The sequence below is a fragment of the Hemitrygon akajei genome, chromosome 9 (genome assembly GCF_048418815.1).
Source record: "Hemitrygon akajei chromosome 9, sHemAka1.3, whole genome shotgun sequence".
In the NCBI taxonomy this organism is placed as follows: Eukaryota; Metazoa; Chordata; class Chondrichthyes; order Myliobatiformes; family Dasyatidae; genus Hemitrygon; species Hemitrygon akajei.
In genome coordinates, this window is record NC_133132.1 from 161,933,130 (window position 1) to 161,954,053 (window position 20,924).

General features: G+C 42.6%; 1 protein-coding gene across 1 annotated transcript in view; it reads right to left on the minus strand.

Annotated features, from left to right (window-relative positions):
* Positions 1-20,924, minus strand: part of lama4 (laminin, alpha 4) — a 186,053-nt gene that overhangs the window by 83,793 nt on the left and 81,336 nt on the right. Inside the window, exons 14-16 of the mRNA XM_073057415.1 lie at positions 16,750-16,866; positions 8,202-8,350; positions 4,705-4,846 (exon numbers count right to left, since the gene is read on the minus strand). Of these exons, the coding sequence (XP_072913516.1) occupies positions 4,705-4,846; positions 8,202-8,350; positions 16,750-16,866 (408 nt within the window). The remainder of the gene's footprint in view (positions 1-4,704; positions 4,847-8,201; positions 8,351-16,749; positions 16,867-20,924) is intronic.

Genomic DNA, 20,924 nt, shown 5'->3' on the forward strand with positions numbered 1-20,924 from the left:
CATGCCTACAATGAAGGAGGATCATTCATAACTGTAGTGGAGAAGGAGCACATTCACAGCTCCTGTTCCTTTTTTATGTTTCTGTCCCCATGTCCCACAAGGAACACAAAGAGAATCTGACAGTGTAGCACTGATGCCAGATGTACTGTAGGTTTTGGCAGGCAATTTTGTTTTGGCAGGAATTTTCTTGCAATTTGCCATTTATACACTGCAAACATTTGCAACTTTGGGTTTGTATTTAATACTGATTGTCACCCAATATGTCACTGACAAGCTGGGTGACAAGGACCCCTTGCAAAACAAAATAGAAAGAGAGCATAAGATTGGTAAAGGTTTTACATTACTTTGCCTTTTGAAAGACAGCATCCTCAATGCTGTAGCACTACTTCAGTCAAACTTTCATCAAAATCATGCTCTTAAGAGTGAGCCTTGAATCTTTTGACTCAGTGGTGCTTGCAATAAGCCAAGGGCAATGGCTTTCCTATGATTTAATACGGTTTACAAATTATTTAGCTCTGCTGAAACATCAGAAACACAGAGAAATTTAAGTCAAATGTTTTAAATGCTAATCTTAATCTTAAAGCCTCTTCATCTGAAAAGGCTTTAAGCAAAAACACTTGACTGGAGGTACTGCAAGATTAAAAATTGACTACAAAACATAAATAGCATGCATAAAAATACTTTGGTCTATTTTAAATGCCTCTCTAATTAAACTCTAACCCTAATATTATGTATTCAACCTTGCTGGTCAGTTTATTGTGCATAGACCATAAGACATAGGAGCATACTGGGCCATTTGGCCCATTGAGTTTGCTCTGCCATTCCATCATGGTTAAGGTATGTATTCAGATGAAAGATGAACTATGTATAAAACATATGCACCATTTTGGTCACTGATCAACATTTGGACAACATGAACCAGCTTTAGAAAACTTCAGAATTCTACCTACTTGTTACTGCCTTCGTTATTCAAGGAGCATCTGAATATTGAAACAAATGTTCAGATCACCACTGTGCATTTATCTTATTCATTAGTTGACAGAAAAATGACTTGCATTTTACTTGTTTAGTCTTGACTTGCAACAGACACTCCTTCAAAGGACTGTCATTCTTTTTATGTAATTTTCTTGTGGGAAAGGACAAAATCCTGGGTCACTACAATGTTTCATTCACCAACTACTGGAATCCTGGTGACTCCAGGTACTGCCACTTGCATCTACACCTGGTATGTGTGTTGTAATAGGATGGCATGGTAATGTAGTGGTGAGCACAACACTTTACAGTACAGGTGAGCCAGGTTCAATTCCCACAACTGCCTGTTGTGCTCGGGTTACCACTGGGTGTGTAGGTTTCCTCTGGGTGCTCGGGTTACCACTAGGTGTGTGAGTTTCCTCTGGGTGCTCGGGTTACCACTGGATGTGTGGGTTTCCTTTGGGTGTGTGGGTTTCCTCTGGGTGTGTGGGTTTCCACTGGGTGTGTGGGTTTCCACTGGGTGCGTGGGTTTCCACTGGGTGCTTGGGTTACCACTGGATGTGTGGGTTTCCTTTGGGTGTGTGGGTTTCCTCTGGGTGTGTGGGTTTCCACTGGGTGCTCGGGTTTCCACTGGGTGTGTGGGTTTCCTCTGGGTGTGCAGGTTTCCACTGGGTGCTCGGGTTTCCTCCAGTCTCACAATCCAAGCATATGAAGGTTGGTAGGTTCACCAGCAAATGTAAGTTTCTCCAAGTGTACAAGCAAGTGGCAGAATCAGTGGGGGAGAGGAGGGTTCTTTAATGAGAATGCTGGGACCTGATAAAATGAGATTAATACAGGGTTGGAGTGAATATTCAGAGCATAGGGTCCACAGAGCATGTGGTGGACCATAGGGTCAGCTTTCATGCCATGTTTCGCTATAACTCTGACTCGAATTTTATTTATTTTTGTCTTGTTTTAGAGATAGTTCATGGTGACAGGCCCTCCTTCACGGCTTGACGAGCTCACGCTGCCCAATTACACCCATGTGACCTGTTAACCCATATGGAATGTGTTAGGAAACCGGAGCACCCGGACGAAATGCACGTGGTTACGGGTAGAACATAGTAAACTCCTTACAAACAGAGGAGGAATTCAAACCAGGGTGCTGGCACTGTAACAGTGTCATTCTGGCCATTACACTAACGTGCTGGCCCCAGTAATGTGACCAGCCAGATCTTAATGCTCTATACCCACTTTGCCTGTAAACTTCTATCAGCTTCAATTTCACTACTTGCTCTTCTTCAGTGATTCACCCTGCACTCTCAGCTCCGCTGATCAGGTTCTTTAAACTATGGTTATACTTGTCTTTGAGAGGTAATGATAGTTATAAGACCATAAGATAGAGGAGAAAAATTAGGTTGCTCTGCCATTCCATCATGACTGATTTATTACACCTCTCAACCGCATTCTCCCCGTAACCATTGTCACTCCGACTAACCTAGAACCTCTCAACCTCCACTTTAAATATACCCAATGACTTGGCCTCCACAGCTGTCATACATTCAAAGAGTCATAGAGAAGTGCAGCACAAAAACTGGCACTTTGGCCCATCGAGCTTTTGCTGAACTATTGAAACTGTTTACTCCCATTGACCAGCACCAGGACCATAGCCCTCCATACCCCTACCATCTATATACCTATCCAAACATAAGATATAAGAAATAGGAGCAGTAGTAGGCCATCTGGCCCATTGAGTCAGATGAACCCATCTGGCTCCATCATTCAATAAGATCATGGTTGATCTGGCTATGGACTCATCTCCACCTACCTGCCTTTTCCCCATAAACTTTAATTCCCCTACAATGCAAAAATATACTTCACCTTGTCTTAAATATATTTACTGAGGTTGCCTCCATTGCTTCATTGGGCAGAGAATTCCACAGATTCACCACTCTCTGAGTAAAGCAGTTCCTCCTCATCTCCGTCCCAAGTCTACTCCCCCGAATCTTGAGGCTATGTCCCCTAGTTCTAGTCTCACCTACCAGTGGAAACAACTTCCCTGCCTCTATCTTATCTGTCTCTTTCATAATTTTATATGTTTCTATAAGATCTCCTCTCATTCTTCTGAATTCCAGCGAGTACAGTAGAAAATCTGTACTCTGTACTCAATCTCTCCTCATAGCCTAACCCCCTCATCTCTGGGATGGGCCAGATGGCCTGTTCCTGCTCCTATTTCTTTTGTTCTTCTGTTCTTATGTGAAGAAGACAAATGCAATGATAGCATTCTTTTTGAGAGGACTAGAATATAAAAGCATGGATGTAATGTTGAGGCTTCATAACGCACTGTTGAGGCCTTGCTTGGAGTATTGAGAGCACTTTTTGGTCTCCTTATCTAAGAAAGGATGGCTGACATTGGAGAGGGTTCAAAGGAGGTTCATGAAAATGATTCCAGGTTTGAACAGTTTGTCATATGAAGAGCATTTGATGGCTCTGGGCCTCTACTCACTGGAATTCAGAAGACTGAGGGCTGACATCATTGTAACCTCTTGAATGTTGAAAGGCCTCAAATGAGTGGATATAGAAAGACTTTCCTATAGTGGTAGATTCTAAGACCAGAGGATGCAACCTCAGAATAGAGGGAAGTACTTTTAGAAAGGAGGGTAGAAGAATTTCTTTGGCCAGAGAGTGGTGAATCTGTGGTATTCGCTGCCGCAGGTAGCTGCGGAGGCCAGGTCATTGTGAATATTTAAGGCAGAGGTTGACAAATTCTTGATTAGAGAGGGCATGAAGGGATACAGGGAGAAGGCAGGATATTGGGGCTGAGAGGAAAAGTGGATCAGCTAGGGTGAAATGGCAGAGCAAACTCGATGGGCCAATGGCCTAATTCTGCTCCTGTATCTTATGGTCTTAGGGCCAAACTTACCTTAACTGTTGAAATTGAGGGTGCATGCTACACCTGCACTGCCAGCTTCACACTATCATGACACTTTGAGTAATAAAGTTTCCCCTGTTCCCTTTAACCTATTTACCTTTCACCCTTAACCCATGACTTCTAGTTGTAGTCCCACCCTACCTCAGTGGAAAAAGCCTGCTTGAATTTACCCCGTCTATAACCCTCTTAATTTTAAAACATCCATCAAATACCCTCTCAATCTTCTACGTTCCAAGGAATAAAGTTCTAACCTAGTCAATCTTTCCTCCAGACCTGACAACATCCTTGTAAATTTTCTCTGTACTCTTTCAACCTTATTGACATCTTTCCTGTGGAAATGAATTCCTCAGATTCACTACCCTCTAGCTAAAGTAATTCCTCATTATCTGTGTTCTAAAGAGACGTCTTTCTCTTCTGAGGCTGTGCCCTCTGCTCCAAGAATCCCCCTCTACAGGAAACATCTCCTCCACATCTATGCTATCTATGCTTTCAATATTAGATAGTTTTCAATGAGAGCCCCCTCATTCTTCTAAAATCTAGCTAGGCCCAGAGCTATCAAATACTCCTTAACCTTTCATTCCTGGGAATTATTCTCTTGAACCTCTTCTGGACTGTCTCCAATGTCAATACATCCTTTCTTAGATAAGAGGCCCAAAATTGCTCACAATACTCCAAGCGTGGTCTGACCAACGCCTTACAAAACTTCAGCTAGTTGTACAGCATGCAATGCAGGCTTGCTCAGGAGGCATGACCACAATTTCCATTTCTAATTACAATTTCTACATTTCTACAATTTCTTTACAAAGAACAGAAGCACTTACATCCTCAGCCCTCTGTGCAGCACTGAGCAGAGTAGATGCATTCTTCTCAGCTTCGGCCACATATTGGACAATATTCTCATAGACGTTTGAAGCATCTATTGCTTTCTGGACAACACCATTTGCATCTATACTTTTCAAGATACTGTTAAAAGAAAAGAATTATTGCAATTATTGAATCATTTTGTACATAACACAGTGTTATAGAGTCATAGAATACTCCAGCACAAAAGCAGTCCCTTTGTCCATTCTTCTTCTGACTAATCACCCTGCACCCAGATCAAAGTCCTTTGGTCCTTGTACAGTACTATGCAAAAGTCTTGGGCACATGTAACAAAAAAAAAACTCCTATAAAACAAAGACGTTTTCAAAATAATGACATGAAAAGTTTTTAAATCTCAAAAAATTACTATAAAGACCAGTAAATGGTAAAAACCTAAATCAAATCAAAATTTGGTGTGACCATGCTTTGCCTTTAAAATCGCATCAACACTCTTTGGTACACTGTTTTATCTCTCTGTTTTATAAGAAAATCCGCTGATAGGTTGTTCCAAGCATCTTGGAGAACTTGCCACAGTCCTTCTGCAGACTTTGGCTGTCTCGCTTGCTTCTGTTAATCCCAAACTGCCTTGATGATGTTAAGATCAGGGCTCTATGGAGACCATAGAGCCATATAAAATATATATGGGTGCCATATGGTTCTATGGTCTATGGTCTATATAAAATATCTAGGGTGCCAAAGACTTTTGCACTGTATTGTACCTAAGCAAACTTCTCTTAAAACTTACAATCCACTAGTTCCTCCAGGTGGCTCATTACATACTCACACCACCCTCTGAATGGAGATGTTCCTCCTCAGTTTCCCCTTAAATATTTCACCTTTCACCCTGAACGCATGACCTCTAATTGTGGTCTCACTTGACCTGAGCGGGAACAGGCCTGGTTGCATTGGAAGTGACACAGTGATGCACCATCAATAACTCTCGGAGACGTGAGTCGAGGTAGGCTTTTATTAACTGGAAGAAAAGCACTGTCAGCAGCAAGAGACCACCGCACGACATCCTGGAGACTGAGGGAGGAGCAGTGCCTCCAATCGCCTTTATACAGGGGTCTGTGGGAGGAGCCACAGGAGCAGTCAGCGGGGGGGGGGGGGCATGTCCAGACAGGTATATGTAGTTCACCACACACGGTGATACAATAATCAAGGAAATTTTGTTTATAGCAATGTATTAGTGAAAATTGGTGTAATTCTTTATGAAGATATTGGCAGAATTTATGGTTAGGCATTAAAAGAATCACATAGTTCTTTAGTTTTAATCTCTAGTTAGATTAATTATAATCTCACCCAACCTGCATGTATTCCTCCTATCTATTCTCCTCATAATTTTCTATACAGTACTCTGCAAAAGTCTTAGGCACATATATATATAGCTAGTGTGCCTAAGACTTTTGTATAGTACTGTATTTGTCAATGTGGAGCGGGGAGCGAGTTTGTAAATCTGGTGGGAGCAAAGGATGTTGCGACTGGTGAGGGTGGAGGGCTGCGCGAGGGGTGTGGGACAGGTGGCAGAGAAGGAGTGCCAGGGTGGCTGGTGGTCAGGTGCAGACACACCCAGCCCTGAGAAACCAGGCAGGGTCATTTGATTCCAAACAATTGGTTTATTGAACATTCCAGAATGTTACTCTGGTGCTTCCCGCTCTCTCCCCTCTCCCTTCTCCTTTTCCCAACTGCTGTTCACCTTTCTCTGCCCCCCTTCCCATTCAGTCCACAACAGAGACCCATATCAGATTATCAGAATCAGGATTATCTTCACTCACACATGTAATTTTTTTTTGCAGTTCCAGTACAGTGCACTACATAAAATTACTACAAGTTCTGCTCTCATTCTCCAGGGAATGAAGTCCTAAACTTTTCAAGCTTTCCCTGTAACCCAGGTTCACTAGTCCTGGTAACACCCTCGTACATACCAGCTGATTTTACTCCTCCCCTGCCTCATGGGAATAATGCAGGCAGATGTTGTGTTTTTAATATTTTAGTTATATTTGAGTTACCTATCTTGTCTGAAGTATTCTTCTTCATTCAAATAATTAATTATGCATTTCATGTAAAAATATGTGAATTGTATACAACATCATGCTACAACATGATATGTGCACGCTTTGCTTAAAAGTAAACTTGAAGTTAGACCTGAATTCCCAGATTCCTACGTCTTCTTTTGAATTAGTTTAATGTTTTGAAGTTACCAAACGTAACAGCTGGGAGTCCAGATGTCAACATGTTAGCACTCACTAAACTTAGTCAGCTCCATCTTGGGCAGTCGCCTCCGTGGTATCCAGGATATCTCAAAAAGACAGCGTCCATCATTAAGGACCTGCATCACTCAGGTCATGCCTTGTTCTCATTGCTAGCATCAGAGAGGAGGTACAGAAGCCTGAAGGCATGCACTCAATGATTCAGGAACAGCTTCTTCCCCTCTGCCATATATATAATATATACTTGCTGTAATTCAGTTTTTCATGACATACGACAGTGATGTTAAACCTGATTCTGATTCTGATATTCATGTTATCCAATTCCCAAAGGTTTTCTCTCCCCTGTCTTTAGGCAGAGGGTTGTTGTTTATTACAGAGAAGTAAAGAATAGACTTGGTTTGTGCTTATATCCCTATTATGCTTCAGATACAACACACAACTTAAACTGTAGCCTCATTCAGGAAGGACTAGAAACAGGGAGACAAAGTTGTTTCTCTGCCATTGTTAAGATTTGATCAGGAAGGGGCTGTGTAGAATTCAGCTCTCTGGAAAATAATCTAAGGAAATATCAAATTTCTGACACAAAATAGCCATAAAGAAAAGGTACAAACTTGGGACATATTAAAACAATAACACTTCTGATAAAACTGTTTGTTTGCTTATGTGCAGTGTTGTATAATGTGGGTGATTATGGTTTTTCCATGACCATGTTTGCTCTTAGCAAATTTTTCCACAGAAGTGGTTTGCCATTGCCTTTCTCTAGGCAGTGTCTTTACAAGACGGGTGACCCCAGTCACTATCAATACTCTTCAGAGATTGTCTGCCTGGCGTCAGTGGTGGCATAACCAGGACTTGTGATGTGCACCAGCTGCTCATATGACCATCCCCCACCTGCTCCCATGACTTCACGTGACCCTGATTGTGGTGGGGTGGGGGGGGGGGGGGGGCGGTGATGTTAAGCAGGTGCTATATCTTACTCGAGGATGGCCTGCAGGGTAGTGGAGGGAAGGAGCACCCTTACAGTTCCTTTGGTAGAGATGTATCTCTACCCTGCTAAAACTAGTATGATTAAAAGTTTATGTCTTCACACCAAAGAGTTAGATATACTTACAATAAAAGTAAACAAGTAAATGTCAAAGCATGGTTATGAGTAGCTACTGTGCTACTGGCCTTGTTGTCATGATTTTATGTCGGCCTCTAACAGCGGTGACTTTTGTTATGTCAAAGTCTAGGAGAGTGCAACTTACTTGGACAATTCTGAAGCAAGTTTATGAAGATCTTTGGCGTAATCTATAGCCCGGAGAGCCAAGGGTTTATCATAAGAAGACAGATTAGTTAGTTTCTGCTGCAGTACACTATGGGCACCATCTATTGAGGCATGGAATGCGGACAGGTTCTGAAAGAAATGTCATTCACAAAAAATCATATCAAACATTTTGCCATTTTGTTGTAAACTCTGAATTAAAACAGCTGAAATAATAATGCTAATACTAAAATTATAAATAATACTGAAGAAAATACAGTGCTATTGTAAAGTTACTAAAGTGTTCAATATTTTTTGATGGAGGAGGGAAGATTGCTAACTTTTTTTGAATAAACTTTTGCTTAGAAGTTCATTCCTGGTTACTATTATGCCATATAATAATGTCACTGTGTTGTACTTCCCAAAATCTGTTGGCATGACCTTAACATTCTGATTTTTTTCACCCCATTTCCTTAATAGAACTTCTCTTGAAATTGCACCATTTTGCCCACTAGGGGAGAATTCTAGATTGTTCTTCAAGCTGCTGACACAGGCAGTGCTGTTGTTACAGAACATGGAACTGCACAGCACAGTGCAGTTCAGGCCCTTTGGCCCGAAACCCTTTAACCTTCTGCAAGACCAATCTAACCCGTCCCTCCTACATAGGCCCAAACATTTCACCTGAAGCGTAATACTCCTTCACCTCTTTGATCTTATTTTACTTCTCCTTTAGATCCAGTTACTCTGTCTAACCAAAGATGTTGCTCTGGGAAGCCAAATTGGTCCCAACCAGATCTCAACCATGATGGGTTAGGAGGAATGTTCCACTTGGACCTCTCTGTCACCTCTTTCAATGCCACATAGAAGACCTGTGTATTTGGTATTTCAGTAATATTTGAGTAATCTTCTGTGTGCGTATATAATCTTGTGTGCATGATACATGTGTGCCTCACTTAAAATAAACTCAAAGTTAGATCTGCATTCCTAGACTCCCGTGCCTTCCTTTGAAGTAGTGTAGCTTTATGTTGTCTCATGGAACAAGAAATTGTTGTCAACTTTGCGCTAATTCCCTCCCTTATCTCATCTTTGCCTGGCCATCTCTACATCATTCTTTGGCTTACACACCTTCTCTAATACCAGTTCAGGTATTCAATCAGCAAATTAAAAATGACCTTGGCTGCAATCCCTCCAATACTATTACCAGTAAGGACTCAATTCTCACAGCTCCTTTCTCATTTTGATCTCTTGCCTCCATAATTTTTTGCTTGCCTATTTAAAACCTGCACCTTTGTTTGTCTTTGTAATATATTTTATTACTTTATAATGTTAATCAGATTGGTATAATTAATATTGCCAGTTCTTTGACATTTACTTCTTTACCAGTGTTCAGAGAAGTTCATGAGGATCAGTCCGGGAATCAAAGGGTTAACACATGAGGACTGAATGTGGCTCTGGGCCTGAACTCATTGGAATTCAGAATAATGAGGGGTGACTTCACTGAAACCTATTGAATGCTGAAAGGCCTTGATAGACTGGACGTGGAGATGATGTTTCCTGTGGCGGGGGGAGTCAAAGACCAGAGGTCACAGCCTCAGAATGGAGGGAAGTCCATTTAGAATGGAGATGAGAAGAATTCTTTTCAGTCAGAGACTGGTGAATCTGTGGTATTTGTCGCCAGAGGTAGCCAAGTCACTGGGTATATTTAAGGTAGAGGTTGATAGATTACTGACTAGTCAGGGCATGAAGGGATACAGGAGAAGGCAGGAGATTGGGGCTGAGAGGTAAAATGGATCAGATAGGGTAAATTGGTGAATCGGACTTGGTGCGCCAAATGACTTTATTTTGCTCCTATATCTCATGTAATAAGATACTTCATTATTTTCATTCCATTATATTAATGAATGCTTATGTGTGGCAAAATCATTTTGCACAGGTCACTGAGAATATGATCACTCCTGATTAACAAAAAGGAGAACTGGGCATAGGATTTCAGTTTTTGAGCATAATTTTTAATGTAGTCAAACTGCACCCAAAGTGACGGGGGATTTAGACGGGAATGTAAGAAATGGAAGCTGGAGTGTGTCCTTCAGTCCTTCACGCTGCTCCATCATTCAATAAGATGGCTAAACTTTTACCTCAGCATGACCTTCCTGCACAAGCTCCAATTCCTGAATTTCTAAATGAAGTAAAATTCGAAGATCATAAGACCATAAGATGGTGCAGAATTAGACCATTCAGCCCATTGAGTCTGCTCCGCCATGCCATCATGGCCGATCCCAGATCCCACTCAATCCCATATACCTGCCTTCTCGCCATATCCTTTGATGTCCTGACCATTCAGAAAACAATCAGCTTCTGCTTTGAATATATGCACAGACTTGACCTCCACCACATTCCACAAATTTATTACTCTCTGGTTGAAAAAATTCTTCCTATACCCCTGTTCTAAATGGTCACCCCTCAATGTTGAAGCTGTGGCTTCTAGTTCTGGACACCCTCACCATTAGAAACCTCCTCTCCACATCCACCCTATCTAGTTGTTTCAACATTCAGTAGATTTCAATGAGATCCCCATGCATTCTTCTAAATTCCAGTGAGTACAGGACCAAAGCTGCCAAATGCTCCTCATATTTTAACCCCTTCGTTCCCAGAATCATCATCATGATCCTCCTCTGGACTCTCTCCAATGACAACACATCCTCTCTGAGTTATGGGGCCCAAAACTGTTGACAATACTCCAAATGCATCCTGACTAGTGTCTTATAAAGGCTCAGCATTATCTCCTTGCTTTTATATTCTATTCCCCTTGAAATAAATGCCAACATTGCAGTTGCCTTCTTCACCACAGACTCAACCTGCAAATTAACCTTCTGGGAATCTTGCACGAGGACTCCTAAGGCACACCACACATTTGACATTTGAACCTTCTCCCCATTTAGATAATAGTCTGCACTATTGTTCCTTTTACCAAAATACATTATCACACATTTCCCAACACTGTATTCCATCTGCCACTTTTTTGCCCATTCTTCCAATTTGTCCAAGCCCTGCTGAATTTGCATTGCTTCCTCAGCATTACTAACCTCTCCACCTATCTTCGTATCATCCACAAACTTTGCCACAAAGTCATCAATGCAAAGCGTGCACACGCCCAGCTAATGCACAGCCACTTCCAGGACAGCGGCGACACGCGGAGCATGTAGAAGGGCATCCAGGACATCACCAATTACAGGACATCACCTGACTGTACAGGTGATGCCTCCCTCCCAGATGCGCTGAATAACTTCTACGCCCAGTTTGAGGCGGAAAATGACGTGGTGGCAAGGAAGTCCACCCCTCTTACAAATGACCAGGTGCTGTGTCTTTCCGTGGCTGACGTGAGAAGAACCTTGTGCAGGGTCAACCCACGGAAGGCTGCTGGACCAGACAACATCCCTGGTAGAGTGCTCAGAGGATGTGCAGACCAGCTAGCAGATGTTCTCACTGACATCTTCAACATCTCCCTGAGCAGCGCCACCATTCCAACGTGCTTCAAGGCCGCCACCATCGTCCCTGTGCTGAAGAAGTCTTCAGTGTCCTGCCTAAATGACTACCGTCCCATTGCACTTACATCCATCATCATGAAGTGTTTCGAGAGGCTCGTCATGAGGCATATCAAGACCCTGCTGCCCCCCTCAGTTTGTGTAACGTCCCAACTGCTCAACAGATGATGCCATTGCCATCACCCTCCACCTGGCCCTAACCCACCTGGACAAAAAAGACACATACGTTCAGATGCTGTTCATAGACTTCAGTTCAGCATTCAACACAATCATCCCTCAGAAACTGATTGGAAAGCTGAGCCTACTGGGCCTGAACACCTCCGTCTGCAACTGGATCCTAGACTTCCTGACTGGGAGACCTCAGTCAGTCCGGATCGGGAGCAGCATCTCCAACACCATCACACTGAGCACGGGGGCTCCCCAGGGCTGTGTGATCAGTCCACTGCTGTTCACTCTGCTGACCCACAACTGTGCTGCAACACACAGCTCGAACCATATCATCAAGTTCGCCGATGACACGACCGTGGTGGGTCTCATCAGCAAGAACGACGAGTCAGTTTACAGAGAGGAGGTGCAGTGGCTAACAGACTGGTGCAGAACTAACAGCCTGTCTCTTAATGTGAACAAAACAAAAGAGATGGTTGTTGACTTCAGGAGGGCACGGAGCGACCACTCCCTGCTGAACATTGACAACTCCTCGGTAGAGATTGTAAAGAGCACCAAATTTCTTGGTGTTCACCTGACGGAGAATCTGACCTGGTCCCTCAACACCAGCTCCATAGCAAAGAAAGCCCAGCAGCGTCTCTACTTTCTGCGAAGGCTGAGGAAAGTCCATCTCCCACCCCCCCATCCTCATCACATTCTACAGGGGTTGTATTGAGAGCATCCTGAGCAGCTGCATCACTGCCTGGTTCGGAAATTGCACCACCTCGGATCGCAAGACTGCAGCAGATAGTGAGGTCAGCTGAGAAGATCATTGGGGTCTCTCTTCCTGCCTTCACGGATATTTACACTACACGCTGCATCCACAAAGCAAACAGCATTATGAAGGACCCCATGCACCCCTCATACAATCTCTTCTCTGTCCTGCCATCTGGGAAAAGGCTCCAAAGCATTCGGGCTCTCATGACCAGACTATTTATTATTTATTGTAATGCCTGCACTGTTTTTGTACACTTTATGCAGTCCTGTGTAGGTCTGTAGTCTAGTGTAGTTTTTTTTTCTGTGTTGTTTTTTACGTAGTTCAGTCTAGTTTTTGTACTGTATCATGTAACACCGTGATCCTGAAAAATGTTGTCTCATTTTTACTATGTACTGTACCAGCAGTTATGGTCGAAATGACAATAAAAGTGACTTGACTTGAATTCCATTATCCAAATCGTTGACCAACAATGTGAAAAGTAGCTGTCCCAATACTGTCCCCTGTGGAACACCACTGGTCGCTGGCAGCCAACCAGAAAGGTCCCTTTCACTGACACTCACTGCCTCCTGCCTGTCAACCATTCCTCAATCTATGTCAGTATCTTTCCTGTAACACCATGGGATTTTATCTTGTTAAGCAGCCTCGTGTGTGGCACCTTATCAAACATCTTCTGAAAATCCAAGTAAATGGCATCAGTACCTCTCCTTTGTCCACCCTGCTTTTTACTTCCTCGAAAAAACTAACAGATTTGTCAGGCAAGATTTCTGTATACAGAAACCATACTGACTTTGACTAATTTTATCATTAGTCTCCAAGAACTCCAGAACCTCATCCTTAATAATAGACTCCAACACTTTCCCAACCACTGAGGTTAGGCTAAATGGCCTATAATTTCCCTTCTTTTGCCTTCCTCCCTTCTTAAAGAGTGGAGTGACAGTTACAATCTCCCAGTCCTCCAGGACCATGCCGGAATCAAGTGATTCTTGAAAGATCATGACCAATGCATCTGTTATCTCTTCAGCAACCTCTCTCAGGACTCTGGGATATAGTTCATCTGCTCCAGGTGACGATTCAGATTCAGATTCAGTTTATTGTCATTTAGAAACCACAAATGCAATGCAGTTAAACAATGAGACAATGTTCCCCCAGAATGATATCACAAAAGCATATGACAAAACAGACTACACCAGAAAATCCACATAATGTTTGGCAATCCCCAATCCAGAGTCTGGAGAGGCTGCTGTGTATTAATATCACGCTACCGTCTTAGCGCGTTCCCCGGAAAGGAACTCCAAATCCACCAGACAAACAAGACCAAAAACTAAAGCTACAAGACCTGCACAAAACCACATATTTACAACAGTGCAACAATAGCATAAATGATAAAAAAAAACAGAACATGGGCACAGTAAAAATAGTCCAAAGATGTTAAAGGACTATAAGATCAAAAGAAATCACCACACAGTTTCCACAAGTCCCGAGGGTCCCAACAGTCTCGCCATCCCATGCCGGCGGCAGAAGGGAATACCCCCGCTATGGACTTCCACGGCGCCGCCTGACTCAGCCTCACAGACGCAGCATACACCGAAAGCGACCTGACCACAGCGGACTCCGAGTCCATCGAACCTCTGAGCCCACGACCATCCCCTCCTGCACAGCTTCTCCGAGCACCATCCTCTGCCGAGCATATTAAGACGGCCCCACCAACGGCCATCGGCAACGTGACCCCGAGGACTGGGGGCCTGTTCTTCTCAGCAGAGTCCCGGACCTCACAGCAGCAGAGCAACGAAGAAGGTCTTCCTGGAGATGTTCCCGATGTTCCTCCGTGCTCCCACGTCCGTTTTCAATCGATTATTATTGCGCATGGCACCGCACTTCACAAATAACAGATAATCAGCTCCGGAGTGGCAGCTGCAAGCTGCGTTGCACCGCCATCTTGGAAAGCCCTTAAGACCTTTGAGTTTGCCCAGCACATTTACCTTTGTAATAGCAATGGCACTCACTCCTGCTCCCTGACACTCACGGACCTCTGACACACTGCTAGTGTCTTCTGCAATGAAGAGAGTGCAAAGTACTCATTAAGTACATCTGCCATGTCTTTGTCCTCTATTACGACCTCACCAGCATCATTTTCCAGTGGTCCAATATCAACTGTGACCTCTCTTTTACTCTTTATATAACTGAAAAAAAAACTTATATCCTGCTTTGTATTATTGGCTAGCTTGCCTTCATATTTCATCTTTTCCTTTCTTATAGCTTTTTTTAGTTGCATTTTGTTGGATTTTAGAAGTTTCCCAATCATCCAACTTCTCACTCATTTTTGCTACCTTATTTGCCCTTTCTTTGGCTTTTATGCAGTCCTTAACTTCCTTTGTCAGTCACAGTTGCCTATCCCTGTCATTTGGGAACTTCTTCCTCTGTGGGCAATATCTATCCTGTACCTTGTGAACTATTCCCAGAAACTTCAGCCACCTCTGCTCCTTCAATCCACCTGGACATGCTCCTGTTTCATGCCTCTGTAATTCCCTTTATTCCATCGTGATACTGATACTTTTGATTTATTCAGATTGCAGTATGAATTCAATCATATTATGATCACTGTCTCCTAATGGTTCCTTTACATTAAGCTCCCCAATTAGATTGGGTTTTTACACAACAGGCAATCTAATATAGCCTTGCCCCGAGTAGACTCAAGCACAAGCTACTCTAAAAAGCCATCTTGTAGGCATTCAACAAATTCCCTCTCTTGTGATCTGACACCAACCTAATTTTCCCAATCCCCTTTGCATATTGAATCATATGTACAATTGTGTCATTACCCTTATTACATGTGTAATGCCCTAGTAAAGGTTTCACTGTTAATGTAATGGTTTCTCTGCAGCAGCAGTGTTTGGGTTATGACTAGAGATAATGGAGGCATTGGAATACGCGCCGGCCAATGAGGGGAGTCATTTTCTTTCTTGTGTACCTGAGAACAAGGGGTTCAGGGTCTCTTGTTTGGCAAAAAATGGAGAGAGAAGATGCCAGAATGGAGGGGCTGTAGGCTACAGGACGGAGTGGACTTGGAGTGAGGGGCCGGGAGTCGATGCTGCCTGGGGGAAATCAATGGTGGACTAACGGACGGGAGTCTGTGAGCTCCAGCAAGCACGTTAGACTGTTTCATTAAAACAGGCCCTTTTTCTTTTTATTCTCTTTACTAAACCTCTAGTTAAATTAAGAATTATAAAGCTCAATCGTTTAATTGCATATGGTGTACTGTTTGTTATTTCGTGGTACTGATTTGTAACTGGGGAACACATCACGCAGTATCCACACAAACAAGAGGTTTTGATCCTCAGATGTCACATGTCTGGCCAGGCCAGAGACCGTCTTCCCTAGACTTATGCCACCAGCCGAATTTAAAGGTTACATATGGCTTTTCCAGCTCCCTCTGCAACCTCAACCCTACATCTTGGCTACTATTTGGAGGCCTAAACATGCTTCCCATAATGATTTTTTTATCCCTTGCATTTTCTTAACTCCATCCACAAAGATTCAACATTCTCTGACCCTATGTCACCTCTTTCTAAAGGTGTAATTCTATGTCTTACCAATGGGAGTTTCGGATGTCCTCTTTTCCAGGCAACTTTCTTGGGCATGGAATCCTGTGGCATTCATGAAACTACTTTCAACTCTATCATGAAATGTGATGTCAACTCTATCATGAAATGTGATGTTAACATCTGTAAAGGTTTTTTGTGCTAACACAGTATTGTCTGGTGGGACCACCATGTACCCTGGCATTGCTGACAGAATGCAGAAGGAAATCACAGCCCTTGCTCCCAGTACCATGAAAATCAAGACCACTGCTCCTCCTGAAAGTAAATATGCTGTCTGAATTGGAGTTTCTATCCCTCTCCACCTTCCAGCAGGATTATGATGAGTCTGGCCTATTCATTGTGCTCTGCAAATGCTTCTAAATAAACTGCAGGTGAATGTGTAGCATTTGCTGCAAAACTTTGAAGAGGAAAGTAACGCAGATCTTGGCCCAGTCCTTGGAGTTCATACATAGTAATTGTTAATATTTTATCTACTATCTAAAATCTTACCACAATTTTGTCTTTTATGTCTGAAATAACAATCGATGTGTCTGTCAGATCATCCGTAGCCATCTCAAGTGTTACATTAACAGCGTCAAAGTGTTTGTTCAATTCATCGTGTAATCTCTGCAGAAAAATAAACACAGAAATGATTTTGTGTTTACATTGGTAGAGTTCTATTCTTAAATAATACTCTATTCATCTTTACAAATATATTTATTTAGGATGCCATTAGGAATTGTGCGAAATGTTACAATTATCTAATAATCCTTTGCTGTCAAAAATATCCCATATTTTTCATTACTCATCTTGAAACGTGTTGGACTATGCATTTCAAGACTTTTTTTTGCTGAATGTTATAGGTAAATATAGTACTATGCAAAAATCTTATACAGCCTAGATATTTTATATGGCTTCAGATGGTATGGCCTCTGCAGAGCCCTGATCTCAACACCTTGAGGCTGTCTGAGATTACCTGGAGAGACGGAAGCAGGTAAGACAGCCAAAGTTTGCAGAAGAACTGTGGCGAGTTGTTCAAGATGCTTGGAACAATCTACCAGCTGATTTTCTTATAAAACAGCATGACTGTGTATTGAAGAGATTTGATACCATTTTACAGGCATAGAGTGGACACATCAAATATTGATTTGATTTAGGTTTTTTTTACTACTTATTGCTTTTTAAAGTTTTTTTGGTATTTTGAAACTTCTCATTTCATTTTTGAAAGCATCTTCGCCTTCCCCAACAGATGTTCTCTGAGGAGTTGTGAACTCAGCACTAGCCATTCAAACATTACATTTATTGAATTTTACAAAAGAAAAATCATTTCATAAAGATAAATTTCAATTTGAAATAGTTTTTGTAGTTTTCTTCCTTAATATTGAGGAAAGAACTGATGTATATTATGACCCCAACAGCTACCCACTCCAGAATTGGACAGTCTACAGACAGTGGAAGAGAATGTAATTGCCAGCTGGTAATCACTTTAATACCCTGTCCAAATGTTGACTATCATTTGTTGCTCCGAAAACACATTCACTCTTTTGATAGTTTGCAAACATAAATGAACTTTCAATAATGATACAAATGGATAAATGGATCTCTCCTAAACGGATTGTCATTTGTTGCAGCCACCTCTCCAAATAAAATGGATGTTCATAATGTCCAGGATCTCAGTAGTTGGTGGCCATGGTTTTGAAGTGATCTGCTTGAAGACTTCCACAGAATAGATAATTCACCTGCCAGTTCCCTCCTCCTTCCCTTTCTCTCATGATCACTCTTCTTTCAGATTCTTCAGCCCTTTACCTTTTCACCTATCACCATTGAGCTTCTCACTTCATCCTCTCTCCCCCACCCAACTAACTTTCCCTCACTTGGTTTTACCCATCGTCTTCTGGCTTGTACTCCCTCCTCCCCCCCCCCCACCCTTCCTTATTCTGGATTCCTCCCCTTCCTTGCCAATTCTGAAGATGGATCTCAGTCTGAAATGTTGATTCTTTATTCCTTTCCATAGATTCTGCCTGGCCTGCTGAGTTCCCCCAGTATTTATGTGTGTTATTCTGCATTTCCAGCATCTGCAGAATCTCTTGTGTTTATATTTATTTTTATGAATTACTTTTCCCATTCCTTTTTCTTGAGTGACACAAATCCAGGTGTGAATAAACAGAAGACAGGAAATAAAATCTGTCAGATTAATCGTTTGAAGAATTAATTTATTCCTTACCTAGAACCTATCGCATTCAATGGATCATCTTTTACAACAAAGATTCCAACAGATTCCAAACAAAACTCCAAACCAGCCACATATTCTCCTCTTTCAGAGTTGTAAAGGGATTGTTGCCTTCATGATTTCTTGGCCATAATATCTGCCCTTTCACCGCTTTCCTTTCCATCACCCAAGGTCTCAACAAGTCTTCCCTGTTGTCGAAATGATTCACTTGTGCTTCTTCCAATTTAGTGCACTGCTTTCAGTGTTCACAAAATGCTCCTCTAGAGTCATAGAGAAGTACAGCACAGAAGCAGGCCCTTCAGCCCATCTAGTCCATGCCAAAACCATATAAACTGCCTCCCCCTATGCAACTGTACCAGGACCATAGCACTCCATACCCATAGTCATAGAGAAACCAACACAAACACAGAGCGGGCGACCATTCTGTGGAGCTACTACATTCAATCTTATGGAACATTCCTGAGCTTCCAGATTCCTACAACTTTAATTCACCATCCCATTCCCACTTTGGCCAAGCATAGATTGGAGGAGCAACACCTCACATTCCATGTGGGTAGTCTCCAACCTGATGGCATGAACATTGATTTTTCTAACTTCCAGTAACCACTTCATTCCATTTTTTCACATCTATACTTTTTGCTTTCCCCCATTCTGGTGGCCATCTCACCTGTTCCCTTCTCCTCCCTTACCCTCCTGACCTACCCATCACCTCCCTCTGTTTCCCCATGTCTTTCCTTTTATTCCATTGTCCACTGCCCTTTCCTATCAGATACATTCTTCTTCAGCCTGTTTACTTCTTTCACCTATCACCTCCCAGCTTCGAACATCATCTCCCTTCCCCCACCCACATGCCTTCCCCCTCACTTAGCCTCACCTACAGTACTGCACCAAAGTCTTAGCACATGCACTAGGGTGCCGAAGAGTTTTGCACAGTACTGTGGTAATTTTATTTATTTCACTGAACTGCTGCTGCTGCAGAAAAAACAAATGCCGTGACATATGTGGGTGGTGACAAATCTGATTCTGATATGGGTCCGTATTGTGGACTGAGAGTGGGAATGGCAGGGAGGGGGAATCGTGGTTGGGAAATGGGAATGAAAAGGGGAGGGAGCGGGATGCACCAGAGAGACACCAGAGACCGTTTATTTCCTTCCACAGATGCTACCTGACTTGTTGAGTTCCATTCTCCAGCATTTTATGAGCAATTCCCATTTTTAGTTTCCGGTGCACAACTTCGCACTTAGCAACTCATTACACAGACAAGGAAGCATGGCGGAATCCTACCTGCTACTCCAACTACAACTTTAATTATTTGTGCTCATCCTATCAGAGATACTCCTGGCTACACCTGTGCCTCCTCCCACAATCTCTACTATTGAAAACTGTGTTACCTTTTTCCCAGCTCTATTGGAGACTCTCCGGTCTGTAAGAGTGACGGTTTCTCTTCCATTAATGCTGGTTGACCCACTGTGTTTCCAGTATTTTCTGGTGTACTTCTAACATTTCCAGTTTTTGATTTGTATATATTTATCGAAGAATTATAGAGTTGTGCAGCAGAGGAATGGACCCTTATGGACAATCTCCTCTGTACTGACTGTAATGCTGATCCATATTCATCTCATTTCCCTCATGATGCCATTATCTCTCTTTGAGGCCCTCCATTGAGCAGGGTCATATGGTTGTTATGGGAAAGATACCGGAATGGATTCAAGGGGAATGGAACATAAAAGAAAAGAGATAATGCTGAAGTTTTATAAGACACTAGTCAGGCTGCACTTACTGTATTGTCAACAGCTTTGGGCTCCATATCTCAGAAAGGATGTGTTGTCACAGGAGGTTCATGAGTATGATTCCAGGAATGAACAGGATAACATATGAGAACCTTTCGGCAGCTTTGGGCCTGTACACACTGGAATTTAGAAGAATGTGGGGGATCTCATTGAAACTTACCAAATGTTGACAGGACTAGAGAGAATGGATGTGGAGAGGATGTTTCTTCTGGTTTTGAGGACTTGAGGACAAGAGGGCACAGCCTCAAAATTGAGGGGTGACCCTTTAGAACAGAGGTGGGGAGGAACTTTTTCAGCCAGAGAGTAGTGAATCTGTGGAACGCTGTATGATATGGAGAGCAATCGGTTTCCCGTGCAACAGGCTCCCTGCCTCCATGCAGCTGGTGAATCCATAGGAACGGCAGAGACTGATACAGTTTGGCACCAGTATCATCGCAGAAGATGCCAGTTAGTATTGAACTCAGCATGCCAACTGCTTTAGGGACTCTAGCTTCAGACTTTTCCTCATGGTTTGCGCCCAAAGTTTTCCCTATGAATGGATATAGCCGCAAGGCAACAGAGGTTGGAGGTCAGAGTTTCTTTTTCTCCTTGATGAGCGGTACCTTTATTGCTTTCCTATCCCATAATTCACTTTTTCCTCTATTGTTATGTATTGCATTGTACTG